This window comes from Podarcis muralis, chromosome 1 (assembly GCF_964188315.1).
Source record: "Podarcis muralis chromosome 1, rPodMur119.hap1.1, whole genome shotgun sequence".
In the NCBI taxonomy this organism is placed as follows: Eukaryota; Metazoa; Chordata; class Lepidosauria; order Squamata; family Lacertidae; genus Podarcis; species Podarcis muralis.
In genome coordinates this window covers 22,843,196-22,866,780 of record NC_135655.1, presented here as the reverse complement: position 1 = coordinate 22,866,780, position 23,585 = coordinate 22,843,196, and the positions used below count along the sequence as shown (strand labels likewise).

Here is a 23,585-nt window from a genome sequence, read left to right as displayed (position 1 = left end):
GTGTATATGTGTAATATATATCCTATATATTACCCATATATCAAAAAAACCCCACAGTCTCCATTAACCTTCATTCCAAGGAAACTGAACCCTGGGTAAGTTCTGGAACACCCTGGAGTCTCTTGGAAATTGGGGTGCACAGAACAATACTAAGAAATGATAAAATAATAAACCCCTGTGCATTATTGTAACTTCATTTTTTTTAAAAAAAAATGTTCACATCAAAAAAATCACTTATAATTTTATTGGATTTTTTTTTGTACAAACACTTTAAAGAACATTTCCACATTGGCATATTCAATGATGTGTTCATTCACAATCTTTAAAAAATAATGCAAGAATTTTTAGTTATTTTTTTTAAAAAAGCTCGGTTCAGATACAAATTAGTAAGGATTTGTGTATGAATCAGAAACACCAAAGACATGTAGTGTAAATTACATTATCCTCTTTGTGTTGGAAACTAGTTACATTGCAGTATCAAATGATGACCATCTGGATTATGAAGATGTATGTGTTGTTGACGGTGAGAATGGATTGTATTGACCCAGACAGGACCCATGACAGGGCAATGCTGGGGAAAGAGGTTCTGATAGGAACAGGCTTCTCAACAGCTACGGGTCACTAGGAATGGGGAACAGCCTCCATGTCACCGGTGCCTCAAGGTCACCTCTTTCCTTCGTTGCATGTAAGTGAATAATCACCATTTCACCCCTGTGTTGGATAAAGTGCTATACTTGGGGACACCATTGTGGCAAAAACCCATCTGGAAAATACTTTTTAGAATACTTCAAGCTTGTTCATTGCAATATTCAAGCTAGAGTATTAAATCGTGTTTGTTTTATGTACATATATGTTTTCCTGGTGTGCTGGTCCCATGAAATAATTGTCAGTCTATGTTGAAATGGTATATTCTATGAAACCATATTTAATCATTTAATGTAGAGGTTATTGAGAGTCCCAACCTAGATATGCAAACCATATTTTCTTTGGATCCACACAACGTTGCTTCTTTCACAGAAGAATTTGTGGAGCTTAAAACACTGAAATTTAAACATGGAGATTGATCCTCTAATATTAACATGTTGCACAGCCTATAAGTTAAGCACAACTGGGCCCTGAACACAACTTCTAATGGTTTTGGAATATTCACGGGGAAAACTAACCAAGCATATAGATGCATTATAAATGACTTGAATTTTAAAATTTTGAACAATTTAATGTTTTAAATTCCTGAACAATCTATTCCTCTCTCAAAAACCTTTGTGAAAACTAAGCAAGATACAGTAATAGTATTAATAAATTTCATGACTATCTATTGTTACGCAGATCTGTTGAAATTATTTAGAAGTGCACACGTTACACTACTGGTGCTAGAAATCAACCCTTCAAACAATATTGGAAGAAGAAAACATGTTTTATGAAAAAAACGAGGAGCCTCATTCACAGTTGTATCCTAAATATAATTGGTTTCATTTTTTACTCCCATAAATATCTTCTTGCTGTACCTCGCTGGGATTTTAGAAGAGCATTATTGTGTACAACCACAATAATCCCAGGTGAGGCACAGGCAATATCTTCGTATCTTAAATTTCCTAGCCCTGGCTGTCTTGGCTGCTGAGCTACCTTTGAAATTCAGAGCAAATGTGCTATTTGGGATGTGCATTAAAAGAGCAGGCTAAGGCTGCAATCATCACCCCACTTGCCTAGGAGTACTCTGTTGGATTTAATAGGACTTACTTCTGAATAGATGTGGTTAGGATTGCTCTGTTAGGTCTCGTGTAACTAGTTCACATTAGCTAAATCCTATGTCAGCTCAACCTTGGAAGCAATCTAATAGAAACAGAAGAGAGTGAAATAGTTCACATCTTGAAATGGTTAGGAATCAAGAAATAAAAAGTTCCCCAAAGCAAATAAATGTCATGCAACATAAAAATGGTTATTTGGGGCATGAGCCACTGTGTGTAGTTCATACAGAGCTACAGGTTCTCTTTCCCCAAAGGGAAATGCTCTATCCCAAATGGTCTACAGCTGCTGCTGGTAGTAGCAGTCCATGGCATCAGACATATTTCCTAGTCTGGTACCTGAGATCCTTTAATTGGAGAGCTATGAACTGAACTGGGATCTTGTGTGTGCTTAGGATGAGTGAACCTGTCAATTTCTATTTCTCTCAGTTTCTCATTTTCCAGCCTTAAATTCAGTTCTCTACATTTCCACATCAGCCTGTGACTTTTAAATAAAAAATACTCTCAAAAATTCACCAGCATTTTAGTGCCAATTTCTCCTAATATACACATTTTTGTATGCTGTCTTCCCTAATATACACATTTTTGCAAGGCACTTCCCCCTAAAACACTGCATTTTAGCACGTCATTTTCACTAATAGGTGCATTTATCTGCATACACATTACGTGGCTGGAGAAGAGAATCGCAAAATTCAGAGTTGTGTGAACTGCATTGCAAAATTTGGAGAAGTGAGAATTTAGAAAGATGGCTGTGCTTTAGTCAGCATATTGTTTCACTAGGTACAATTTTGCAAGTTTTGCTTTTAAATGTGAACTGAACGGAATTTCTCCCTCTGCCCCCACGCGTATGCATTTTACCACTGAACTGTGCCACAACCCTAGGTATTGCTTTCCCTACTAACAGAAGAGAACAAAGAAGCCTCTTCTTGGTGTTCAGAATGCAGACTGTTTCTCAGAGCTACTGAAATGTGACCTGTATGTGTTTGATTTCATAGCGCAGCTCCTTATCTATGGCAGACTGTCTTGGGATTATAAATCACAAGACTTATAAATGGAGCCCAAATTGTAAATTGAGAACCAGGCCCTGTATATTTTACAATAAATATTTTAAACAGTACTAGTGATCTTTCCATCAAAACCCAGTGCCTGGTAGTGGCTGGGATCCAAAAAGATGCAACATGTGAAGCCAGTGGCTTGAGCATGTTCAGTGGGGTTTTTCAGATTTCAGCATCAAATGTCTATGGCATGTTACAAGCACATGGCCCTGGATAGTGGGGGAGCTCTTCAACAAGCATATAGGAAACTGAGTCAGGCCACTGGTCTACCTGGCTCAACATCGTCAACACCAGCCTTCCTCAACCTTGGGCCCCCAGATGTTCTTGAGCCACAACTCCCATCCTCTATGATCACTGGCCATGCTGGCTAGGAATGAGTTGCAGTCCAACAACAACTGGGGACCCAAGGTTGAGAAAGGCTAGACTACACTAACTGGCAATGACTCCAGGGTTTTAGACAGGGCAGAGGGTATCCTTAACGCTACCTTGAGATGCTGGGGATTAAACCTTGGACCCTTTGCTTGCAAAACAGATGCTCCATCACTGAGCCACTGTCTTTCCCTTCAGTTCTTTTGGCCATGTGTGACTACATGATTCTTCCCAAAGTTTTAAGGCAGAAAAGAACCCAGGCTGAAAAGAAGGAATCTTTTCTATGGGGGGGGGGGAGCAAGATGAATGAGGGACAGTTTCTATAGAGACACATAACAGGGTCAGAACTGATGATTCCACAGACATTTTTGAGAAGGCGGCTGGTGGTTCCCTGATTCCACAAGTGTTAGCAGAAGAAAAAAGAGAGAGCAGAACAGCAAAAGCCAGCATTTCCCACGGTTTCTCTGGTTATTCTGCTAAACAGCATTGCCAGGATAAAGGGGGAGAACTTCACAGTTTCTTAAGCTTATAATCACACTGTATAAAAAGTTTTGGAAAGCAAGACAAAAGATTCTTAACAGCACATGATCATTGCAGGAAAAACGCCTATGGAATCCATTGGCAATGTAATGCTCAGGTGGTTTCAAACCATGAGGAGGAGGTCTGGCCCATCATTGTAATATGAGCCATTATGGCAACTTTTATTGCTGATTTCATGTTGAGTTATTAGACGCACTGACTCCTGAGAAGAAAGTTCTGGCAGAAAAGGGATAATGCCCTTTCAGCTGGGTGTGTGTGTGTGTGTGTGTGTGTATGTGTGTGTGTGTGTGTGTGTGTGTGTGTTTTACAAAATAAAGCAATGAAACTCTTGGTTTAGAAGGGATACTGCGATACATATATCCTCAGCCGAATGACGGAGCTTCCTCTGAAGTTGATGACAGTGTTAACAGTAATCATCTCCAGGTCCAAGAGAATGTCTCGTGGCCCCTTCAGAGGACGGGTCATCACTAGAGTGGCACTGATAGGTCCAGTTTGCTGTGTGGAAGACACAAAGAGAGCTTGAGGTTTTAAATAGTATTCAAAATAATAATAATAATAATAATAATAATAATAATAATAATAATAATAAAGAATCTGCCATGCAAGATCCTGTCGCACTTACACGCATGTAGAATTCTCTTCCCTCATTTCCTGATTTTATCTGGAAGATGTAATAAGCACCAGGGTAGCGGGACGTTGCTTGCATTTGAAATATATCAGACGGCACAGTGCGCCCTGAAACATCCATGTCTCTGTACAAAATGGTAAATGGCTGGTCTCTGCAACCAGGATTTTCAGCTGGGCACATACAGTGACTGGAAGAAGAGAAATTGTTACTATTAGTAGTAGTATTGCCACCAAAAACAACGGAGAGTCATGCAGTACTCTGAAAATTAACACATTTATAATGGCATATGTTTTCCTGAATGAGTTATTCACTCTACTAATTATTATTGCTGCTATGTCTGACATTGAGCAAATTTCCAAAGAGAATTTGTTTTGTGTTGCTTAGCAAGAAAGGATATCTAGTATCTGAATGCATAGCACAACCTCTGCATCCTCAACCTATAACCTGGTTTATAATCTACACCCTGCTCTGTTACAAGCGTTTATCAACAAATTTGTGAAGTCAATCACCTGTTAGATTAACTAGTTTATAACAGTTAAATCAATCCGTTTATTGACCGATAGTCCACAGTTTACAAGACCTAAATTAATAAGCACATCCCATTTATACTTGGGTTCTTAAACCTTAAATGCATTGTTTTGAATCAAGAGAGGCACACAAACAATGTACCATCAACATCCTCTATGGAATAGCACTGAATGACAGCTGAACTTTGAAGACCTTTGAATGACTAATAAGACCTGCTCTTATTTCTTCATAAGCATACAGTATTTCTAGCTTAACTAGAAATACAGTTGAGTCTTTTGCCATCTGGTGGCCTGACAAGGAATTTTATATTTTGTGCCTGTTACTGTTAAAAGAAGCTAAGAAGCAGTTCTTATAACATCATCTTGGGGGCAGACAAGGCAATACATTGGCTCTCTTAAGGTCTGTTACCTTAAGTGCAGGCTTTGCCCACACAAATTGCAAGCAAGGGGGCCTGATGCAGAATGGGACCAATGTTGCCTTTTCCCTGCTCATTGCATCTATCATCTGATGAGTGGGAAGGCGCAATCTGCATCTCCATCAGGGGCTAGGTAGGAATGATGGACTCGGAGTGCAGATAGAAAAAGGAATAATGCGGGATCAAGGAGAAGCAGAACCTATTGCTGCTGAAAACTCTTGTGTGTAAAGCACGCTGTGACTAAAACAAGCTGGGAAAGGGACATCAGTTTTAGAACATCTGCTTTGCATGCAGAAGGTGCCAGATTAAATCCCTGGCATCTCCAGATATGGCTGGGAGACCCCAAAGAGCGGCTATCAGTAATTCAGAAGCAGCTCACTGGCTGGGGTGAAGATGCTCTGCTAGATTCCTGGCAGGTTGCTTGCTGTTGCTTGCTGGGAGGTGGCTGGTGTGGTGCAGATTCACTTGTAGGAGCACTGGAAGCCATGCCAAGTTCCCTGTCACCTCACCTGTCCAGGTAAACAACCATGACCCACCTGTGTGAGAAAGCTAGTGCAGTGGCTGCACTCAACAAAGCACTTCTGCAGCAATGCCGACCTAGCTGGACCTATGGCCTGACTCTGCCTAAAAGGCAGTTCCATATGTTTCTATGTAGAAGGGAGCGGACTTGAAGTGAGTGATGAGATATGTAGACTGAATAAAGAATGCCATGAGGTCAGGGAAGGTCTACAACTCATTTCATCCTCACAAGGATTCTGCATATTGTATGTACTATTATATATAGGCCGTTAAGAGTTAGATTTTTATTTAAGCTAAGGGCCAGATACACAGCAATAGACCTGGGTTTGCCACTGAGTATGCACTCAAGAATGAGCCACAGGTAGTTCTAGCTTCTTGATGAGCATAGCCATGTGAAACCCATTTTTCCAGTTTTCTGTCAGTTACATTCTCACTTCATGCACACACCTAAAGAGGAATCAGAGAAAGATTCCTAAAATCTGAATTGTGTAATGCAAAGCTAGCTGCAGAAAGTCCAAACAGCACATGCCTCTTGAAGAAGATAAATATCCTCCTATTTCTATGAAGATATTACTCACTTTTCACTGATCAGGATATAAGGCTCCTCACACCTTATTGGGTCTAGGCATTTGAATCCTCCTTGGACATTAAAACACGTTTGTTGCAAGGTACAAGTGTGGTTCCCAACGTCACATTCGTTAACATCTAAAATGAAAAATAAAATAAAATGAATATTGGTATATTTTAATAAGTGTTTTAACCCCATAGCACTTGTGGCACAGAATACTATTTAACTAAAACACATCTCAAAGAGTCTTGCAAGATGCTACCTATGTATAATGTCCAGTAGGATGTACTGTAGTGTTTAGAGTGCTTTCAGGGACTGAATCTCCACCCACAAAGCTCACTGAGTGACTTTAGTCATACTTTCTCAGTCTAATCTATCTCACAGGGTTATTCTGAGTGTGTGTGTGTGTGTGTGTGTGTGTGTGTGTGTGTGTGTGTATGGATCAACCCAAATATTTTGACATGTCTGAATGTACCCAAAGAAGAGGAGGACAAAGGAACAGCAAATGAATATTGGCTCAGCTTCTTGCAAATGTGAGATCATACAATTCACTGCGGATCATGTCAAAACTCTCAAACTCTAAACACAGGGCAACAAAGCAAGCACGTAATTAAAATTCATTGTGATGTCTCCTCAAGGAGTTATAGAATTATGAGATAAAGCTATGTTGGGTGGTGTGTGATCTAGCAAAAATTGAAGGGAATTAGGGGGTTTGACCAGGAGGTTTCATTATGGCCCCCAATTACCTTTTCTCCTTTAAGTGGGGCAACAGTGACCTAGCCATGTAATTCAACTGGCCATACTCCATGTTTGTTTCCCCACCAATGTAATCAGTGTGCTGAAGGAGAATGTTGATGTGAGCTAAGGCACTGTGATGACTGGTACATACTTGATAAGGCTTCTTCATAACTGCTTCATTCTGTGTTATCAAAGAAGCATATACGCAACTGTGTTGGAGAATTATTTTAGCATGAACCAGGATGTACCTGTGGGACCCAGCAACATCCTCTCTGACTGATGCTGCACTTTCCATTACATTATTTACACTGACTGACCTTTCACCATCTGGGCCTGTAACTCAGGCACAGTCGATTGTCTGGAGGACTTACCGTAAGCTAACTGCATTTCTGCACAGGTTGAGAATAAAACTTGCTGAGCTTAACTCTTGCTATGTTGGATCCAGTGCAAACAACACTTTCCAATTATGCTTGGTAGAGGGGTGAATGCTATATACACCCAGAAGAGCTGGTTGCTTGGTAAGGTATTTTAATGAGTTCACTGCTGTCCACAATTCGGTAGTAAACAAGCATGTTTAGTATGGAGTCAACTCTCTCTATTAAGGTCATTGGGAGATTTGACGTTTTCTTCACAGTTGGAGCAGAAAAAAAGGAATAGCATGGGACCTGTTATGTAATCCTTAACTGCACTGGAGAATGCTTGCTTAGGCCAAGAACCTTGTGAACTGTAATCACACCACACACATAGTTATGTGTTCAGCAGCATTGCACAATAGCTCCCAACATGCATTTCTAATTGCTTAGACCTTCTGTTCATCCTTTGCTTCATTAACTATTATTTCGAGAAAAAGGTTAATGTTTTTTCTTGTGTTTGTTTTTTAATTTAAAAAAAACCAGCTGGCAAAATGTTCTTACCCTGGCATCGGATATCATCCAGAAGAACGTAGCCAGCAGGGCAGAAGCAGTAGTAACTACCTGGCTGGTTGACACATTCATGCTGACAAAGAAATTCCGAGAAGCTGCATTCATCCATATCTGTAAATTTGGAATTATGAAGAGTTAGCAGTTCATTAGTGATAGGTTCAGACCATTACTTGCCAATATGAGTAAGTGGTTCAACCTATGTTTCTCAACCCATTTTCTATAACACTAGTTTTATGGTGCTTACTGACCCTCTTAAGTTGCCCTTGAGTTTCATTGGAGGCCGCAACCATGGACCATCTCATGACCTGAATTCCACCTAAACAAACAGAGGGCAGCCCATCTCCCATCACCCTCACATCATATTCCCTGCCATATATCACTTCCTGAACCAGTCCTGTGTGGCAAGCCAAGCTGACTTTATCCACCATGTAGCTTATGAGACAAAGGAGCTCTCCACCTATGTACCATTTATGCTTTGTATGCCCACCCCTGCCACTCTGGGCCCACATTGGGAAGCTGCCTATCTAAAACTGTCCTTTCCTAGATAAGGTATTCTGATGCTACCCTGCCCCTTGTAATGCTGCTGGATTGTGTAAATCGTGTTATATAATCTACAGCCATTAACCAATTTTAGAATCACTACAGATGTGCCAGACTAGGCCAGCAAAGGGTTTCACAATACTAGGATGACTAAGCAAACTTCCAAAACGTTGATTGAAACCAGATTTTATTTGGTATATTTGGGGAGATGTGCACGAACTTTAGATTCAGAAGAAGCCCACAGGATTAAAGCAATTCCAACGCTGAGCCAAAGTGAAGAAAAGCCAAGCTGATTTATTCCCTTTTGACACTAATGGGAGAGGAGGTCAAAGGAATCTATGGGCAACACCAGCACTATTTTTGTACAGGACCTTGTAATTTTAGGTGCAATAACAACACCAAACAAAATAATATTTGGGGATTTGGGTTTGACAACTAGGCAATCTAATCCCAGAACTGGCATGCTGTATCTCTTAGGGAAATCATTGGGTTTTGGGTTTTTTCCTTCCTGTGATGTCTGCAAATAACAAATGCAGGCAGATGGTGAAAAAAGGAGCATGTCTAGTAGCAATATGCCAAATTAAGAACTGATCCTCAGAAGTACCAAAATTAAGTGTTTAGCATGGAGCGTACTAATTCTTTAGCAAGTACATCATGATATTGAAAAAGCTCTACTGTAGGCAGAAATACCAGCTCAAATGCTGTGTCTGGAGTACTGTTTTCCCTTTAAAATGAAATCTTGCCCAGATGAATGACCTAAGGCAGAGGAGGCCATGGTGGCAGGTGAGGTGGATGGCAGAGAGGCCACCAGGAAGTGAAGCCAGAGCAAATAACAGGCAGATCCGACTTAAGTCTAGATTTGCCCCATCCTGCTCCCTACAAGAGGCAACCTTGGACTAAGGGGGAAGATGTTGACAGGCAGTGCCACCGCCTGGGTTAGGTGTAAGTAAGAAGGCAGGCAGGTGGGAACTGGATGGGGACAGAGTGAGGTCAGGGGGCAGTGCCCCATTCTTCCTATTGAACCAGTCTCCACTGAAGGAAGGGGAACCTTTTTCAGCCCAGCAGCTGGATCCATTCTAGGCATGGCCTAGGCAGAGGGAGTGTGACTTGGGGAGAGTTTTGAGGGCCAGTTGGTGAGGCCTGGAGGGCCACACTTAGCCCCCTGGGCCTGAGTTTCCTCACCCCTAGCCAAAGAGGTCCCCTGTCTGCACAAACGGAGGGTGGTCTTCAGCTAGATTTAACTCATAGCAGGCCCACTGAAATGAATGAACATTACTAAGCTAGGTACATTAATTTCAATAGGTCTACTCTGAGTCAGACCCACCCCGAGTGTACTTTTTACTGTAAGCCAGGCAGCGTTGCATCTACTTATGGTAAATTGGGGGGGGGGGAGCATTTTTTGGAGATGTGTTTTTCCCAGAGCTTGACTCATTTAACTAGGCACAGGAGACCATTTCAGAACACAAACAGGCTTAACTAATCATTTTCAAATTAAACCAAGTGTATAATAAGTGTTCCATAACTGAAACAAGTATGAAAGCACAAGAAACAGCCGTATAATCCTTGTTGCAGTCATATGCTTAAATTCATTGACTTCAGTGATTTAAGGTCACTGCCAACACAGTTGGGGCAAGAATATGTGTACTGTAAATGCTTCTTTAGTTCCCCTGCAGGAGGCCAAGCAAGTTGTAGTCTAAAGGTTCTACAGTTAAGAGGCACTGATTCAACAAAATACATATACCTACACAATCCTGAGCACTTGAGAGCTTGCTCCATTGAAACTAATGGAAATAACTGCTCAGAGTCCTACATTTTGTGGGATTAGATGTTCCTGTTAATCCTTCCTAGTTTCATCACTCTAACTTTCCATGTATACTTGAAGGAGCATCTCCACTTCCCATCGCCCAACCTGGATATGGAGGTCCTGCTCCGAGGGACTTCTGGTGTTTCCCTCATTGTAAGAAGTGAAGTTACTGGGAACCAGGCAGAAGGCCTTGTCAGTAGTTGTGCCCTCCCTGTGGAACACCCTCCCATCAGATATCACACAGATAAACAATCATATGACTTTCCATAGACATCTGAACGCAGCCCTGTTTCAGGAAGCTTTTAATGTTTGATGTTTTGTTGTGTACCTTTATATTTTGTCGGAAGCCACCCAGAGTGGCTGAGGCACCCCAGTCAGATGGGCGGGGTACAATTTGTTGTTGCTGCTGCTGTTATTAAAACAATGTAAGTACATGTGGAAAAAATGTTCTTTCCCCTAAAAGCCAAGATAATAATGCCCACAATTTTTACTTACCAGTACAACTAATACCATCAGCCTCTAATTCATAGCCAGGGTCACAGCGGCAAATGAATGAGCCATAGGTGTTGACACAGTTTTGCACACAAGGATTGTTGGTTGTACATTCATTCACATCTGTGGGAAAGCGGTATCAATCACTTTTTTCAAGGCTCTAGTTTATTTAAGGCTTACAGCAATGAGAAAGAACTTCTTAAAATTAAAACCTACTGAGATGATTTTTGGCTACAAAAGAGAGAGAAAAGTAATTGGAGTATCTTCTTCCCTTGAGGCAGGGATGGGGACTTCCAGATGTTGTTGGACTACAACTCCCATTAGCCACAACCACCATAGCTTGTGGTCAGGAATGGTGGCAGCTGTAGTACAATTACATGTGAAGGTCCATAAATTCCTCATCCCTGCCATGACATTGGACACACAGCCCACAGAAAAAATAAATAAAACATAGCTGATCTTTTGTCTCTGAGAGATGTTCTAAAGGTCATTTCTGGGAGATGTACAAATCACCACTTTAGAGAGAAAGCGGTGACAGATGTGTGAGTCAGTTGCTCATTCTCTTTGTGGAACTACTTTATGGCAAGTAAGAATTACTCCTAGTTTGCCCAAACTGTTTCTGTACATGAGACCAGAGGGAGCTACTCTGACAAGGGAACCACTATACTCAATGGGCAACATGGAGTAATACACATTGGACGCTGACATGCAAACAAAGCTACAGTGCTTGAAAAGTTCGGTTTACCACTGTGACATCTTGAAAAGATTCTGCATAGTCTGTTTGGGTTCAGACCAATATGGCAAACAAAACTGAAGTGTATCCTGCAGGTGCTTCCTTGTTTATCTACAAGTTTTAAGACTCTGACTGCTTCAATCATAACAAAACCTGGCCAAAAGCAGCAGGATGAAACAAGGGGGAAAGGGCAATGGATGAAGGCGTGTCTGTGACTGTAACAAACTGTAGCCTTAACTCTTAAGATTACTTTTTATGGGCATATTGCTAGGAGATTTCCCCCACCCCACACTCAGGACCAGAGAGCTTTGATGATTTGGCAGCTGAAGGAGAACAAGGACTTTCATAAAAGAACCACCATGCATTAAACTTCATAAATATGTTTAAGGCTGTGGGTAAATTGATATTTTGCTTAGTGATCTGCATTGGCTGCCTGTTGCTGCACCCAAGCCAAACTCAAGGAAACCCTAAGCAGCATGGGACGAGGCTACATAGCAGAATATCCCCCCTGCTGAAAGCCACATTGGACTTTGTGTCCCTCATAGGAGACTCTGCTGGCCATAACATAGCCAGTGGATTTTCATCTGAAAACACCATGGAAACGGGCCTTTTCAATTGTTATACCAACCCTCTGGAATACCCTCCCAAAGAAATTCGGTAAGCTCTATCAGTTGAATGTTTTGCTTAAAAAGTACTGTGCTCTCTGGTCTTCTCTCTCTCATGCACAAACACTACCTTGACATGATCTTCCGTCTTCATTCAAGATAAATCCTGGATTGCATGTACAGGAGTAGGAGCCTGGTACATTGGCACATAGCTGCTGACAGTAACCATAGCGACATTCATCTATGTCTGCAAAGAAAAATGTGAACAACAAACGAGACTATTAGTTGCACCTGTCACACAGTAAAATTTATAACTGCATGCACCCCGAACAACCATTTGCTAAGAGATCTCATTATTTCAGTGTGAGCAAAGGCTGTATTGTTCAGGCCCATTACTTTGCACACAAAATCTTCTTTCATTGAACCCTGTAATCTCCCTTTGCCATTGGTCTGTCCATGCCTGCCTTGAGTCCACAGATGCTGTTGGATTACAACACCCATCATCCCTGACCATTGGCTAAACTGGCTGGAGATGATATAGTCCAACATCTGGGGTCTGAGTTTGAAGAACTGAGGATTATGCAACTCATTGAAGGCCAACTCATACCAACACTCTCCTCATGATGCTTCTTGCTTTTAGTCCAGATCACTGCATGCACGCACAGTAGTCAGAAACCCTGTATACCAGAAGCACAAACCATGTTTTTAATAAACCATCATAAACCTTCTAATGGTGGGCTGAGCAAGCAAAATCTCTTGCATGGAACAATCTGTACAAAAAAACGAGGCACTCGATTACATGAACTAGCACATTGGTTCTAATCTAAGCCTGTTCAACAGGGACTATGTTTGCTAATAGCTTCTAGCAGACTAGTGTGTTGTTGGAGATCAGTACAATTAATAAACATGGCAGCTGTAATATAGAAATAAAGCTGCTCACTGTTCATACACCGTCAAAAAATCTTTGGTCTTAATTTGTATTTCTCAAGCTCGTAATGTTCCAGTGTGGTATTAGAAAGAAGCAGAGCAGAAAATATCACACTGTGAGCACGTCTGCAAAAATTATGTTGCAACAGAGGAAGCTCGACAACTGAGCAGCGACTTTCCCCCAGCTGTAAAAAAAACAAAAAAAGTTACATTTAAAAGAACGCTGCACTGACTTGCATGGTAATCAAAATCTTTGCTGGTGTGAAAGCAGCAGCAGCACTGAGGCTTCTTCACCACCTCTGGACTCTGAGAATGGGCCAAAAGTGTCCTCCTTCAGAGATAGCATTCAGAACAAAGTGGTCAGGAGAACAGCTGCAAGTCTACAGGTTTGCTGTGCTGGCTAAAAACACTTTTTAATAATAATGATGATGATGATGATGATGATGATGATGATGATGATGATGATAATAATAATAGGAAGAAGCTTAAACAAATCTTAGTTTAAAAGGCATTTCCAAATCTTCAGTATGATAATTTCTTACCTGCCCTTCTCCGTGAGGTCCTAGGATGGGTTACAACAATTTAAAAATGCAATATTAAAATGTAGTGGGTAAAATGTTGGGATTTAGACTGGATAGACCAAGATTCCAAGGCCAGGAAATGAAAATGGCAAAATAAAGGCAAGTTTTATTACCATGCATGTAGGAAAAGGCCAATGACCAGATGGAACCTTACTCTAGTATCTCTAAAGAAAGAATGTGTTCAATTTCAGAAAATATTTTTGTGAGTTGAAGGAACACAAATTCATAATGGCTGATAGCATGTGTTTTACATTTGGTTCACTTATTGAAAAGATGTCATACTGGAGCCCAAGGAATAGGAAGAAACATCAAAATGATGGTTTCTCAAACACCTTGTGCATCTGGCCAGCCCAAATGATATACTCACTTATGCTTTAGAGATATGATTGACTCATAGCAAACCCAATACTTTGTTTGGATGCAAGACACTATTTGCTATGTAGGTAAAGGTAAAGGACCCTGGACGGTTAAGTCCAGTCAAAGGTGACTATGGGGTGCAGCACTCATCTCACTTTCAGGCCGAGGTAGCCGGCATTTGTCCACAGATAGCTTTCCGGGTCATGTGACCAGCATAACTAAACCGCTACTGGCGCACGGAGGACCATGAGAGAAACCAGAGCACACAGAAACGCCATTTACCTTCCTGCCACAGTGGTACCTATTTATCTACTTGCACTGGTATGCTTTCGAACTGCTAGGTTGGCAGAGGCTGGGACAGAGCAGCGGAAGCTCACCCCATTGCACAGATTCGAACTGCCGGCTTTCCGATTGGCAAGCCCAAGAGGCTCAGTGTTTCAGACCATAGCGCCACCCAAGTCCCTTTGCTGAAATGTGTAGAGGTGTCTTGCATTCAAATGTTGCATTGGGTCAGACATGACTGCTTAACACCTCATAGGACACTCTCTCTGAGACCTGCCATCCCTTTGAATAACAGCATCCTTAGTCCCCTTTATTTACGTGGTCTAGACATACATTTCCCCCCAATCCATCATGCAGAAATCACAAACTGTTTTGCTTTGTTTTAAAGACACTTCCTCCCAAAGTATTACATACCTAAACACTGGCCTTCTAAAAGCCAGTATCCTTCTGTGCAGGAGCAAGTATATCCTCCCTCAGTGTTGATGCAGATTTGGGTGGGGTTGCACTGGTGTGATTCAGATGCACATTCATCAACATCTGCAATTCAGAGAATAATCAAGCATTACATGATTATTCAGATACAAAAGCATTTGTCACAACTGCAGAGTCCCATTCCTATAATCAAATATATAAAAGACCCATCTGAGAAAGCAAGGAAGAAGAATGCCAAATACATTTGGAGCAGTTTTAACCACAGTCTCTGAGGCACTGAAGAAAATTCAGTATTGTACTCTCCATGCCAAGGTACTGAGTGCAGGAGAATCATTGACAGTTCGTGAGAAACATGTCCACCCAACAGATGCTCTGTCTCTTATAGGGCTGATTCAATGACAAAAGTTATTTCCAGTTTCTTTGATATCATGCTACATCTACTAGTTGCTTTCCTGGTAAATAACATTTCTGAACACAGACCAATTGGGAATTTGTAACCCGTAATAAAAACGCCTTCTTCAATCAGACCTTTCGTTTGCCTGATCTCCAGAGCACTAGGGCTGTATTCCTAAGCATACTTGCAGCATGATGTAGCAGGTTTCTTAGAAGTAAGTCCTCAGAGTTCAATGGGACTGACAGCACTGTCTTACACATGCCTACAAACAATTCCCATTGTGTTCAGTGGAGTTTACATCTGGGTAACTGCATTAAGTTGAAACCTAAGGATGCTTCCAGACTGTTCTTTGGTGGGTGGGATGGTACACTAGAAAATTCAGGTTTGGCAATTAGAGTGGATTTGGCACAATAAACTGCCTCCCCTTCATTTGATACAAACACCATACAGAATAAATGCTCAATAAGATTACAATTAGGCATGGGGGAGAAATTTGATTCTGCTTACATTTAAGGGCAAATCCACTGAATTTTCAGAAGCTATACATGAATTGAAATGAAACCATCCTGCAAAATTCACACTTGACTTCCGAGTTTAGCAACACAGTTCTTCAACCAAGTAACACGTACAAAAACGCATACATTGGGGAAATGCGCACAAAATGCAAAAATGAGTGAAAATAACTTCAAAAAAATGCATGAAATGAGAGAAAATTGATTGCAAAAAAATTGTATATTAGGCAAAATTGCATCCTATGGGTAGAATTCAATGTTGCACTGTGATGAACAATCCATTAGTGCAAGGATTTCTGATAGTCAGATGGAACCACCTCCCCTCCTACTACTTTATGCTGTTTGGGGGCTTCTTCTGACCCTCCAGAGCCAATTGGGAGGGGCACCTGGGCAGGGGAGAGGAAGAAAGGTCCTATTGTGCCAGTAAGATTCATTGTGCTGGCTTCCACAAGCCTAACTATTTTTTGAATGTCATTCAAAGATGTATCTATTAGGAGATATTTGCATTATAATGGTGACAAATTTTCTTGAGGTCTTAAGGTTTTGCAAACTGATGTGGAAATGTGGAGAACTCAACCTAAGACTGGAAAAACGAGAAACCAAAATCGACACATTCATCCAGCCTTAATTTCACATCCTATACACCCGTTGGGGTCAAAACACGTTACTTCAAATGCCCTGCCTTTCTTCTCCCTTTTAAAACTAAAGGTAGCTTTGCAAGTCCTGATCTGGATTAGGACTGCAGTGCAGAAGGGGGTGGGTTAACACATTTCCTTTTGTTGCTTCCCTGCTGAAAATCCACCCCCCCCCCCCCGCAGTTTGCAGCAAATGGCAGTGCATAGCAAACTTTCTGTGGAGGGTGAATCTTCCCTGGGGAAATTAATGTCACTGTCCTCCTTGGTGCAGGGACATGTTCTTTCCCCCCTTTTTTCTTGCTCATGTTACTCCTTTAGATTCTCTAATCTTACCTAAATGGCTGACTGCTCCCATGTAAACCTGCCCATTCACATCTATAATCTTTGGACATCCTTCTCTGAGTGCCCCTGCAAGGTTAGGACAACAGGCAGGCAAGGGGTTCCACAAATAAGGCACCATTTAATTCAGCCAAGCTTGAAGTGACAGACTGCTGGGGTTCCACGTGCAAACACTTATGTGTAACTCAAGATCTATACATACAAGTGCTCCAAGGACATTCTTTGGCACCTTTTTGTTCCTTGGAAAATTGCAAACAAGAGCAAATGGAACGGAGGGCATTGTGCAAACATCACTTCCCCACTCTCTTGCACATTACGTTATATAAATATGGGAATAAACTGCTTAGTTGTGTGCAACTCACTGATTTCCTGCCAGGTCCTTTTGTTGTGAACATCACTGAAATATATGGCAGAAACAATGCTTAACAAGTCTCTACTGCTTTTCACCTCCATTGTTGTTTAAAAGGACTAATGAATGGGCTATGGTGAAGTGCCAATGGTGCTGCACTCATAAGAACTGGTGAGCCAATTTCATCGTTGGCGGTATGTAAGTCCTGCACAGGTAAGTTTCTTTTCCTTCTCCAGTATCACTTTAGAATCAGGCCTTACAGAATAGATCTTGAGTTACATGTAAATGTTTGCATGTGGGACCCCAGCAGTGAATCTATGATCAGGAATAAGGGCTGCCAGAATCCAGTGAAGACGGTATAATCTCCTTTCGGAACTCACCCCACCCCCCACCAAAGAACAAAAAGTTGACATCCTGATTTGGTCTCTGGTAAAAAATCCTTGAAGATGGACATTTTATGTCGCCCCTTGATAACTTTGTTTTTGCTAAGAAGATTGTCTTCTAAATTTCTGCCTACATATCTTTGGCTACAACTGGAATCAACTGGTGGGTTTTTATGTGTGTGTGTTTTTGCAGGTGCTAAATTCATTCTCTTTTACATAGCCAGCCTTTCTGATATACTAAAATTGTCATCCCGCTTGCCTTTAAAATATTAACCTGTGTCTTCCAATACTGTGCCTCATTTTAGCATGCAAATAGACATGATCCTGTCAGAGTTACGGTATACACTTGGAAGTCACACTGATTTCAGTTACAGAATTAAGCACATTAATATACAGTATGCAGTGTTTTTTCCCTTTAAAAATGTTTAGGGGTACTCTCATTTTGACTCAAGAAAATCACCATTTTATAGTTCAAATTGGGAAAAATAAATACAGTGGTACCTCGGGTTACATATGCTTCAGGTTACATACGCTTCAGGTTACACACTCCGTTAACCCAGAAATAGTGCTTCAGGTTAAGAACTTTGCTTCAGGATAAGAACAGAAATCGGGCGCCGGCGGTGCAGCGGCAGCAGGAGGCCCCATTAGCTAAAGTGGTGCTTCAGGTTAAGAACAGTTTCAGGTTAAGAACGGACCTCCAGAATGAATTAAGTACTTAACCCGAGGTACCACTGTACAGTAAATGGACAAAAGTACAAAGTTTCACAAAATGTTTAGGGGTGCGCATACCCCTGTGTCCCCCCAGAAAATAAAGGACTGAATATATGCATATCAATCTGTTGAACCTAATAGTTTGGACACTGAAATTTGCCTTTAAACAGGTGTTGAGAGAGTTGGTCTTGAATGGTTCCCAACCTATCAGGCTGTCCTTGAAAAAATAACACTGCCCAAACACAGCATTGATTTGCATTTTGGCTGTGGTTTGTACTTTAGGAATGTAGCATTGTTAAGCGCTCCTTCTTACCAAATGCAATTATCTTGAGAGGAAGGAGGGGGGACTAAGAGAAAGTGTGTTATTTCACTGCAGAAAAATCTACAAGAAAGAACTTTATTTTGTCAGTGTCCCAAAATATAGTGGCAAAGGGGTTTCGAGAGAACTTCATATCAGATACGAGATTCTGAATCTTTTTTAGAATCATCATTTTAAAGTAATATGAGCTACTTTTTCTTTTTCACCAAACATTATAAATTAAATAGGCAGATGAGAACAAAACTTTAAAAACTGCCTCCTTAATGGGGGATTAAACTGATTTGTGGGTAATATTAACCTAATCATGCATATTAGGAAGACTGTTGATTTTTTCCCCATTAGTAAGCTTTCCCAGGGGCATCTGGCAAACCACTGGATTGCTAGATAGATAGATTGCTAGACTGGATAGGTCCTTGGTTTGACCCAGCAAGGCTCTTATCATCATTATGTTCTATACATGTTGCTATACTTCTTTGGGAAACTTGGAGAAATGAGAAGAGGGGAACTGAGCTAGTAGATTTTGCCAAATAGTGATTAGTTTACATTCCCACTAATGCGTGAACTTCTTGACGGTACAGTTGAACTGAGTCATTAAAGCTTTCGCTCCAAGGCTTTTCGGAAGGCCAGCAAAATATTGGATGCAGCTGAGGGCGCTTCAAAATTGTTTCCACTGCTCTTAAAATCTTGCACCTCTCTTCACCCTTATGATGATGCTTTTTAAGGTTGCATTGCTCTGCCTATCCATTATTCAGAGTTAAACCTTCAGATCACTGAAGCTTGTTTCAGAGGAATGAACTGTGTCAATGAAGCAAAGAAAACCACACTGAGCATTTCACAACTGCTGGCCCAGTTGTACCCCTGTCTGGACAGGGATAACATATTTCTCTTGTCTATGCTTTGGAAACCTCTAGGTTAGATTATTGCAACATGTTATACGTAGGGCTACCTCTGAAGACAGTTCAGACACTTCAGTGGGTGTTGGCTGGCATGGGGGAATTTCCACAACTTCTCTACAATTTCACCACATCATCTCCATGACATTGTCACACTGGCCATGATTGGTGGATACTGGCTGTGTTGCTACATGCTACCATGTTATTATTGCTGTAGTGTAGCATATGGCATGCATTGTGCTGGTGCATCAGAGTGCTGGTGCACCCTTAAAAAAACCCCCTTTAAAATCCTTAAACACTCAAGGGTACTCTAACCAACCACAGAAAAATGCACACATTTTTTTAAAAAAGGGAGCTGCTTGAATTTATGTTCCTAATATGTTTCCATGATACCTTTACTACAAGGGATTGTACATAAAGCTCCCTTCATGAGGAATCTGTTCTATGAAGTGGGGGTTTCAGTGACCTTAAGTAAACCAGTCTATCAAACTTATTGATAAACATATCATCAAAACACATTAACAACAATCCTAGCACCAGTTTCTCTCTCTTTTTTTAAAGGTGCCACATCCCCATTATAATGTTTGTCCCTTTCTGCATCTTTTCCAGATCTGCAATATTCTTTTTGAGAAGATACGCTTCTGAATATCAGCTGCTGGAAACTGCAGGTTGGGAGAGTGCTCTTGTGTCGGATCCTGCTTGCAGGTTTCCCACAGGCATCTGTGAAAACAGGATGCTGAGCTAGATGAGCCATGAACCTGATCCATCAGGCTCTTCTTCTGATAAACTCACTCAGATTGTAAGCTCTTGGCTCACAGTCTATCTATCATCTATCCATATATATTTCTATCTATCTATCTATCTATCTATCTATCTATCTATCTATCTATCTATCATCTATCTATCTATCTATCTATCTATCTATCTATCATCTTTCATCTATCTATCATCTATCTATCTATCTATCTATCTATCTATCTATCTATCTATCTATCATCTATCTATCTATCTATCTATCATCTATCTATCATCTATCTATCATCTATCTATCTATCTATCATCTATCTATCTATCTATCTATCTATCTATCTATCTATCATCTATCTATCTCTATCTATCATCTATCTATATCTATCTATCTATCTATCTATCTATCTATCTATCTATCTATCTATCATCTATCTATCATCTATCTATCTATCTATCTATCTATCTATCTATCTATCTATCTATCCTATAGATCATCATCATCTATCAATCTTTGAGCACCTAATACACTTTTACCACTTAATATTAAATGATAGAATTTTAGCCTTTGGCATCTGGCTAACACAAGATCCTCAGACATTGTCAGTAACTCTGGCCTAGCCTGAAAACAATGGGAATTGTTGTTGTTGTTGTTGTTGTTGTTATAGAATTGGGAAGAGCTTTGTTTGAAAGGGTAAATTTCTCACTGATGTCTGTAATCCACCAATTTTGCCACCTCCCTCTGGGGAAGTCTTGATGGGCTCTGAGAAAAAAGAAGACTGCCTATTCTTGCCTGGCCAAGGCATTGTGATCTTTGGCCTTGTGGAAGCTAGATGACTTATCCAGGAGAAAATAAATTGCTTTTAAAATTTCATTCAATTTTGGGGTCTGTTCGTCAGCCAGATGTGCTCCTAGTGAAATCTCCATAAAGCTAAGGTAATTCTTCTCTAAGCAATGTGGCTTTGGGGCTTCTTTTTAAACAAATAAGTTGTAGTGGATGAAAGCCAGTCCTGGAGAAAAAAATCTTTGAGAATTATTGGCTTAAAGAATGTAACAGCTGTGTCCTCATTACCATTAATGCACCAAAGCGATGCAGTATTCCTTTCTAACTTACACATCACAAAGCCTTCTTATTCTTTTTTTTTTTGGCATGTTCCAAGTAGTATTGCCAACTGGAAATGCATTTAATCCCAGCTCAAATAATGTTTTAAACTCCAATTTAGCATTTATTCCCCAGTGCCTTCTGAGCTGAACATTGTGATCAGGGAGAGAGACCTGTAAGTGGGAGTGGCAAGAAGGACAGTGATATAGATCAGGGTGCTCTCAGTGGTGGCACCCTGTTTACTGAACTCCCACACACCCAGTGAAATCAGTCAGCCTCCCATTTTGGCCACGTTCAAGTGGAATGTTAAGATTTACATATTTGTCCCTGTCTTTGGGGCATAATTATGCATGAGGTTTCTGCATTGAAGGGATTAATTGCTGTTCCTTTCAGTCTGATCGATGTTTATAATGTGTTTATGGGTCTTTGGACCGCAATAAATATTTATTATTATAATGTGTCAATGTTTCATTGTGTTATCTTACATTTTTAGCTGCTCCAAGATCCCTTTGGGATGAAGGGTGGGATTTAAAAAAATTGAACAAAAGTTTTTTTTTGGGGGGGGGAAACACTGGGAAATGTGTCAGCTTGAAACTCTTAACCACTATATGCCAAGTAGGATATAAAAATAAATGAAAAAAATATGTAAGAGAGCCCAATGGCATGTGATGTTGAGTTGCTTGTCCCTGGTGTTGTTGCTTTTACTTTGATGAAATGCACGGAGGCTGCAAAGTAAAGAGAAAAACCAGCATGTGTGCAAAAGAGGGGGTTCTGAACCCTTTCCATTAGAGTAGCCAGGGCCTCTTTTCAGTGGGAACTCACCAGAACTGAGTTCTGGCACCTCTCAGGTGGGAGCCATTGCCATTATAAGAGAACAAGGGAGATGTTAATGTTGAGTTCTGGCACCTCTTTTTCTAGAAAAATAGCACCGAGAGTAGCCATGTTAACCTTTTGCTGAGAGAGTGCAAAATACCATGTGGCGGCAGCATGGGCTTCAACTGATTTCGGGGTTTGCCAATGCTGACAGTCAGATGATCGGCAGCACTCCCAAAGGCACAGAGCTTTGCAGGTGCCATTTTCTTCCTCTGATCATTCTCACCTCTCTCTTCAGCAATTTTCAGATTGCAAGTTCCTCAGGGAAGATGGGAGCAATCCAGCTTCTTGGTAACGGCCTAAGTATGTTAAGGTAACAAAGGAAGTGGCTCTGTGCCAGAGAGCAGATAGGGGCCCTCCCCTCTCCTTCAACTGGCTGGTTGTTAGAAAGACTAAAGTCAGAGATGAATGCTAGAGAGAGAGCTGGGCTTGAGGCAGGCTGCAGGCAGAAGCCTGAAAGGGAGAAAATGCTTGATTTCTGTTTGAATCCAAGGCTGTGGCTATAGGATAAGCAAGACCTTCTTGGGGTACAGTGGTACCTCGGGTTAAGTACTTAATTTGTTCCGGAGGTCCGTACTTAACCTGAAACTGTTCTTAACCTGAAGCACCACTTTAGCTAATGGGGCCTCCTGCTGCCGCCGCGCCGCCGGAGCACGATTTCTGTTCTCATCCCGAAGCAAAGTTCTTAACCTGAAGCACTATTTCTGGGTTAGCGGAGTGTGTAACCTGAAGCATATGTAACCTGAAGCGTATGTAACCCAAGGTACCACTGTATTAATACTGTGAGCCCCTCTATCATAGGCTCAGGTTGTATGTATGTGTAAATAAACCATATATTCCGAACACACCAAAGTCTCCACTGTCCCTTATTCCAAGCAAACCAAAAACCCTGTGTAAGCGCCCGTAACCCCTGCAATCTCACACTGCTCAGAGATTGAGGTGATGTGCAGCAATATTGATATGAGTGAACAACGACAAAATCCTTTGACCTTCATGGGTTAATCATACAGAATGTTCTGAAGCAAGAGAGAAAATGCAATTAGGCTTTGGGTCACAGCTAATCCACATAATGATGGGAAATGTAGCCAGGGGGAAATGTCAAGCTGCCTTCGGGTGAGTCAGAAAACAACTTTTTGCACAAACAATTTCAACACTAATATGATCCCATCAACAAGTACTTCAGAGTCAATAAAGCATCAAATACTTGACCGTCAAACATGGGGAGAGGAGGGCAGATCTCATCGATGTGTGTACATGCCAGTTACAAATGATCACACTGGAGGGAGATTCCTAAGGAAGGTTTACTAAACTCTTTTAGAAGCTCAGCCTCCCATTTTCAGAACTTGCACCACTGTCAGTCTTCTATGGATTCTTCTTCACAGCTCATATGGAAAACACATTTGATCCATCATCATCTGTCATTAATCATCAAAGCTTTGGAGTAAATTATAAAACAAAGATCTTGGATATTAGCTATAAATGTACTCATTTATTTATAACACATGCATATTGCCCCCCACCCCTTCAGCTAAAACCATAGCGGTTCACCG

General features: G+C 41.0%; 1 protein-coding gene across 3 annotated transcripts in view; it reads right to left on the bottom strand.

The window, feature by feature from the left end:
- Nucleotides 1-225: 225 nt before the first annotated feature.
- Nucleotides 226-23,585, bottom strand: part of FBLN5 (fibulin 5) — a 57,202-nt gene continuing 33,842 nt past the window's right edge. For all 3 annotated transcript variants that reach the window (XM_028717481.2, XM_028717490.2, XM_077924651.1), the window contains 7 exons: nucleotides 14,761-14,883; nucleotides 12,330-12,446; nucleotides 10,865-10,984; nucleotides 8,017-8,136; nucleotides 6,375-6,501; nucleotides 4,329-4,521; nucleotides 226-4,201 (listed from right to left, as the gene is read on the bottom strand). In XM_028717481.2, the coding sequence (XP_028573314.1) occupies nucleotides 4,040-4,201; nucleotides 4,329-4,521; nucleotides 6,375-6,501; nucleotides 8,017-8,136; nucleotides 10,865-10,984; nucleotides 12,330-12,446; nucleotides 14,761-14,883 (962 nt within the window). In that variant the 3' untranslated portion in view covers nucleotides 226-4,039. The remainder of the gene's footprint in view (nucleotides 4,202-4,328; nucleotides 4,522-6,374; nucleotides 6,502-8,016; nucleotides 8,137-10,864; nucleotides 10,985-12,329; nucleotides 12,447-14,760; nucleotides 14,884-23,585) is intronic.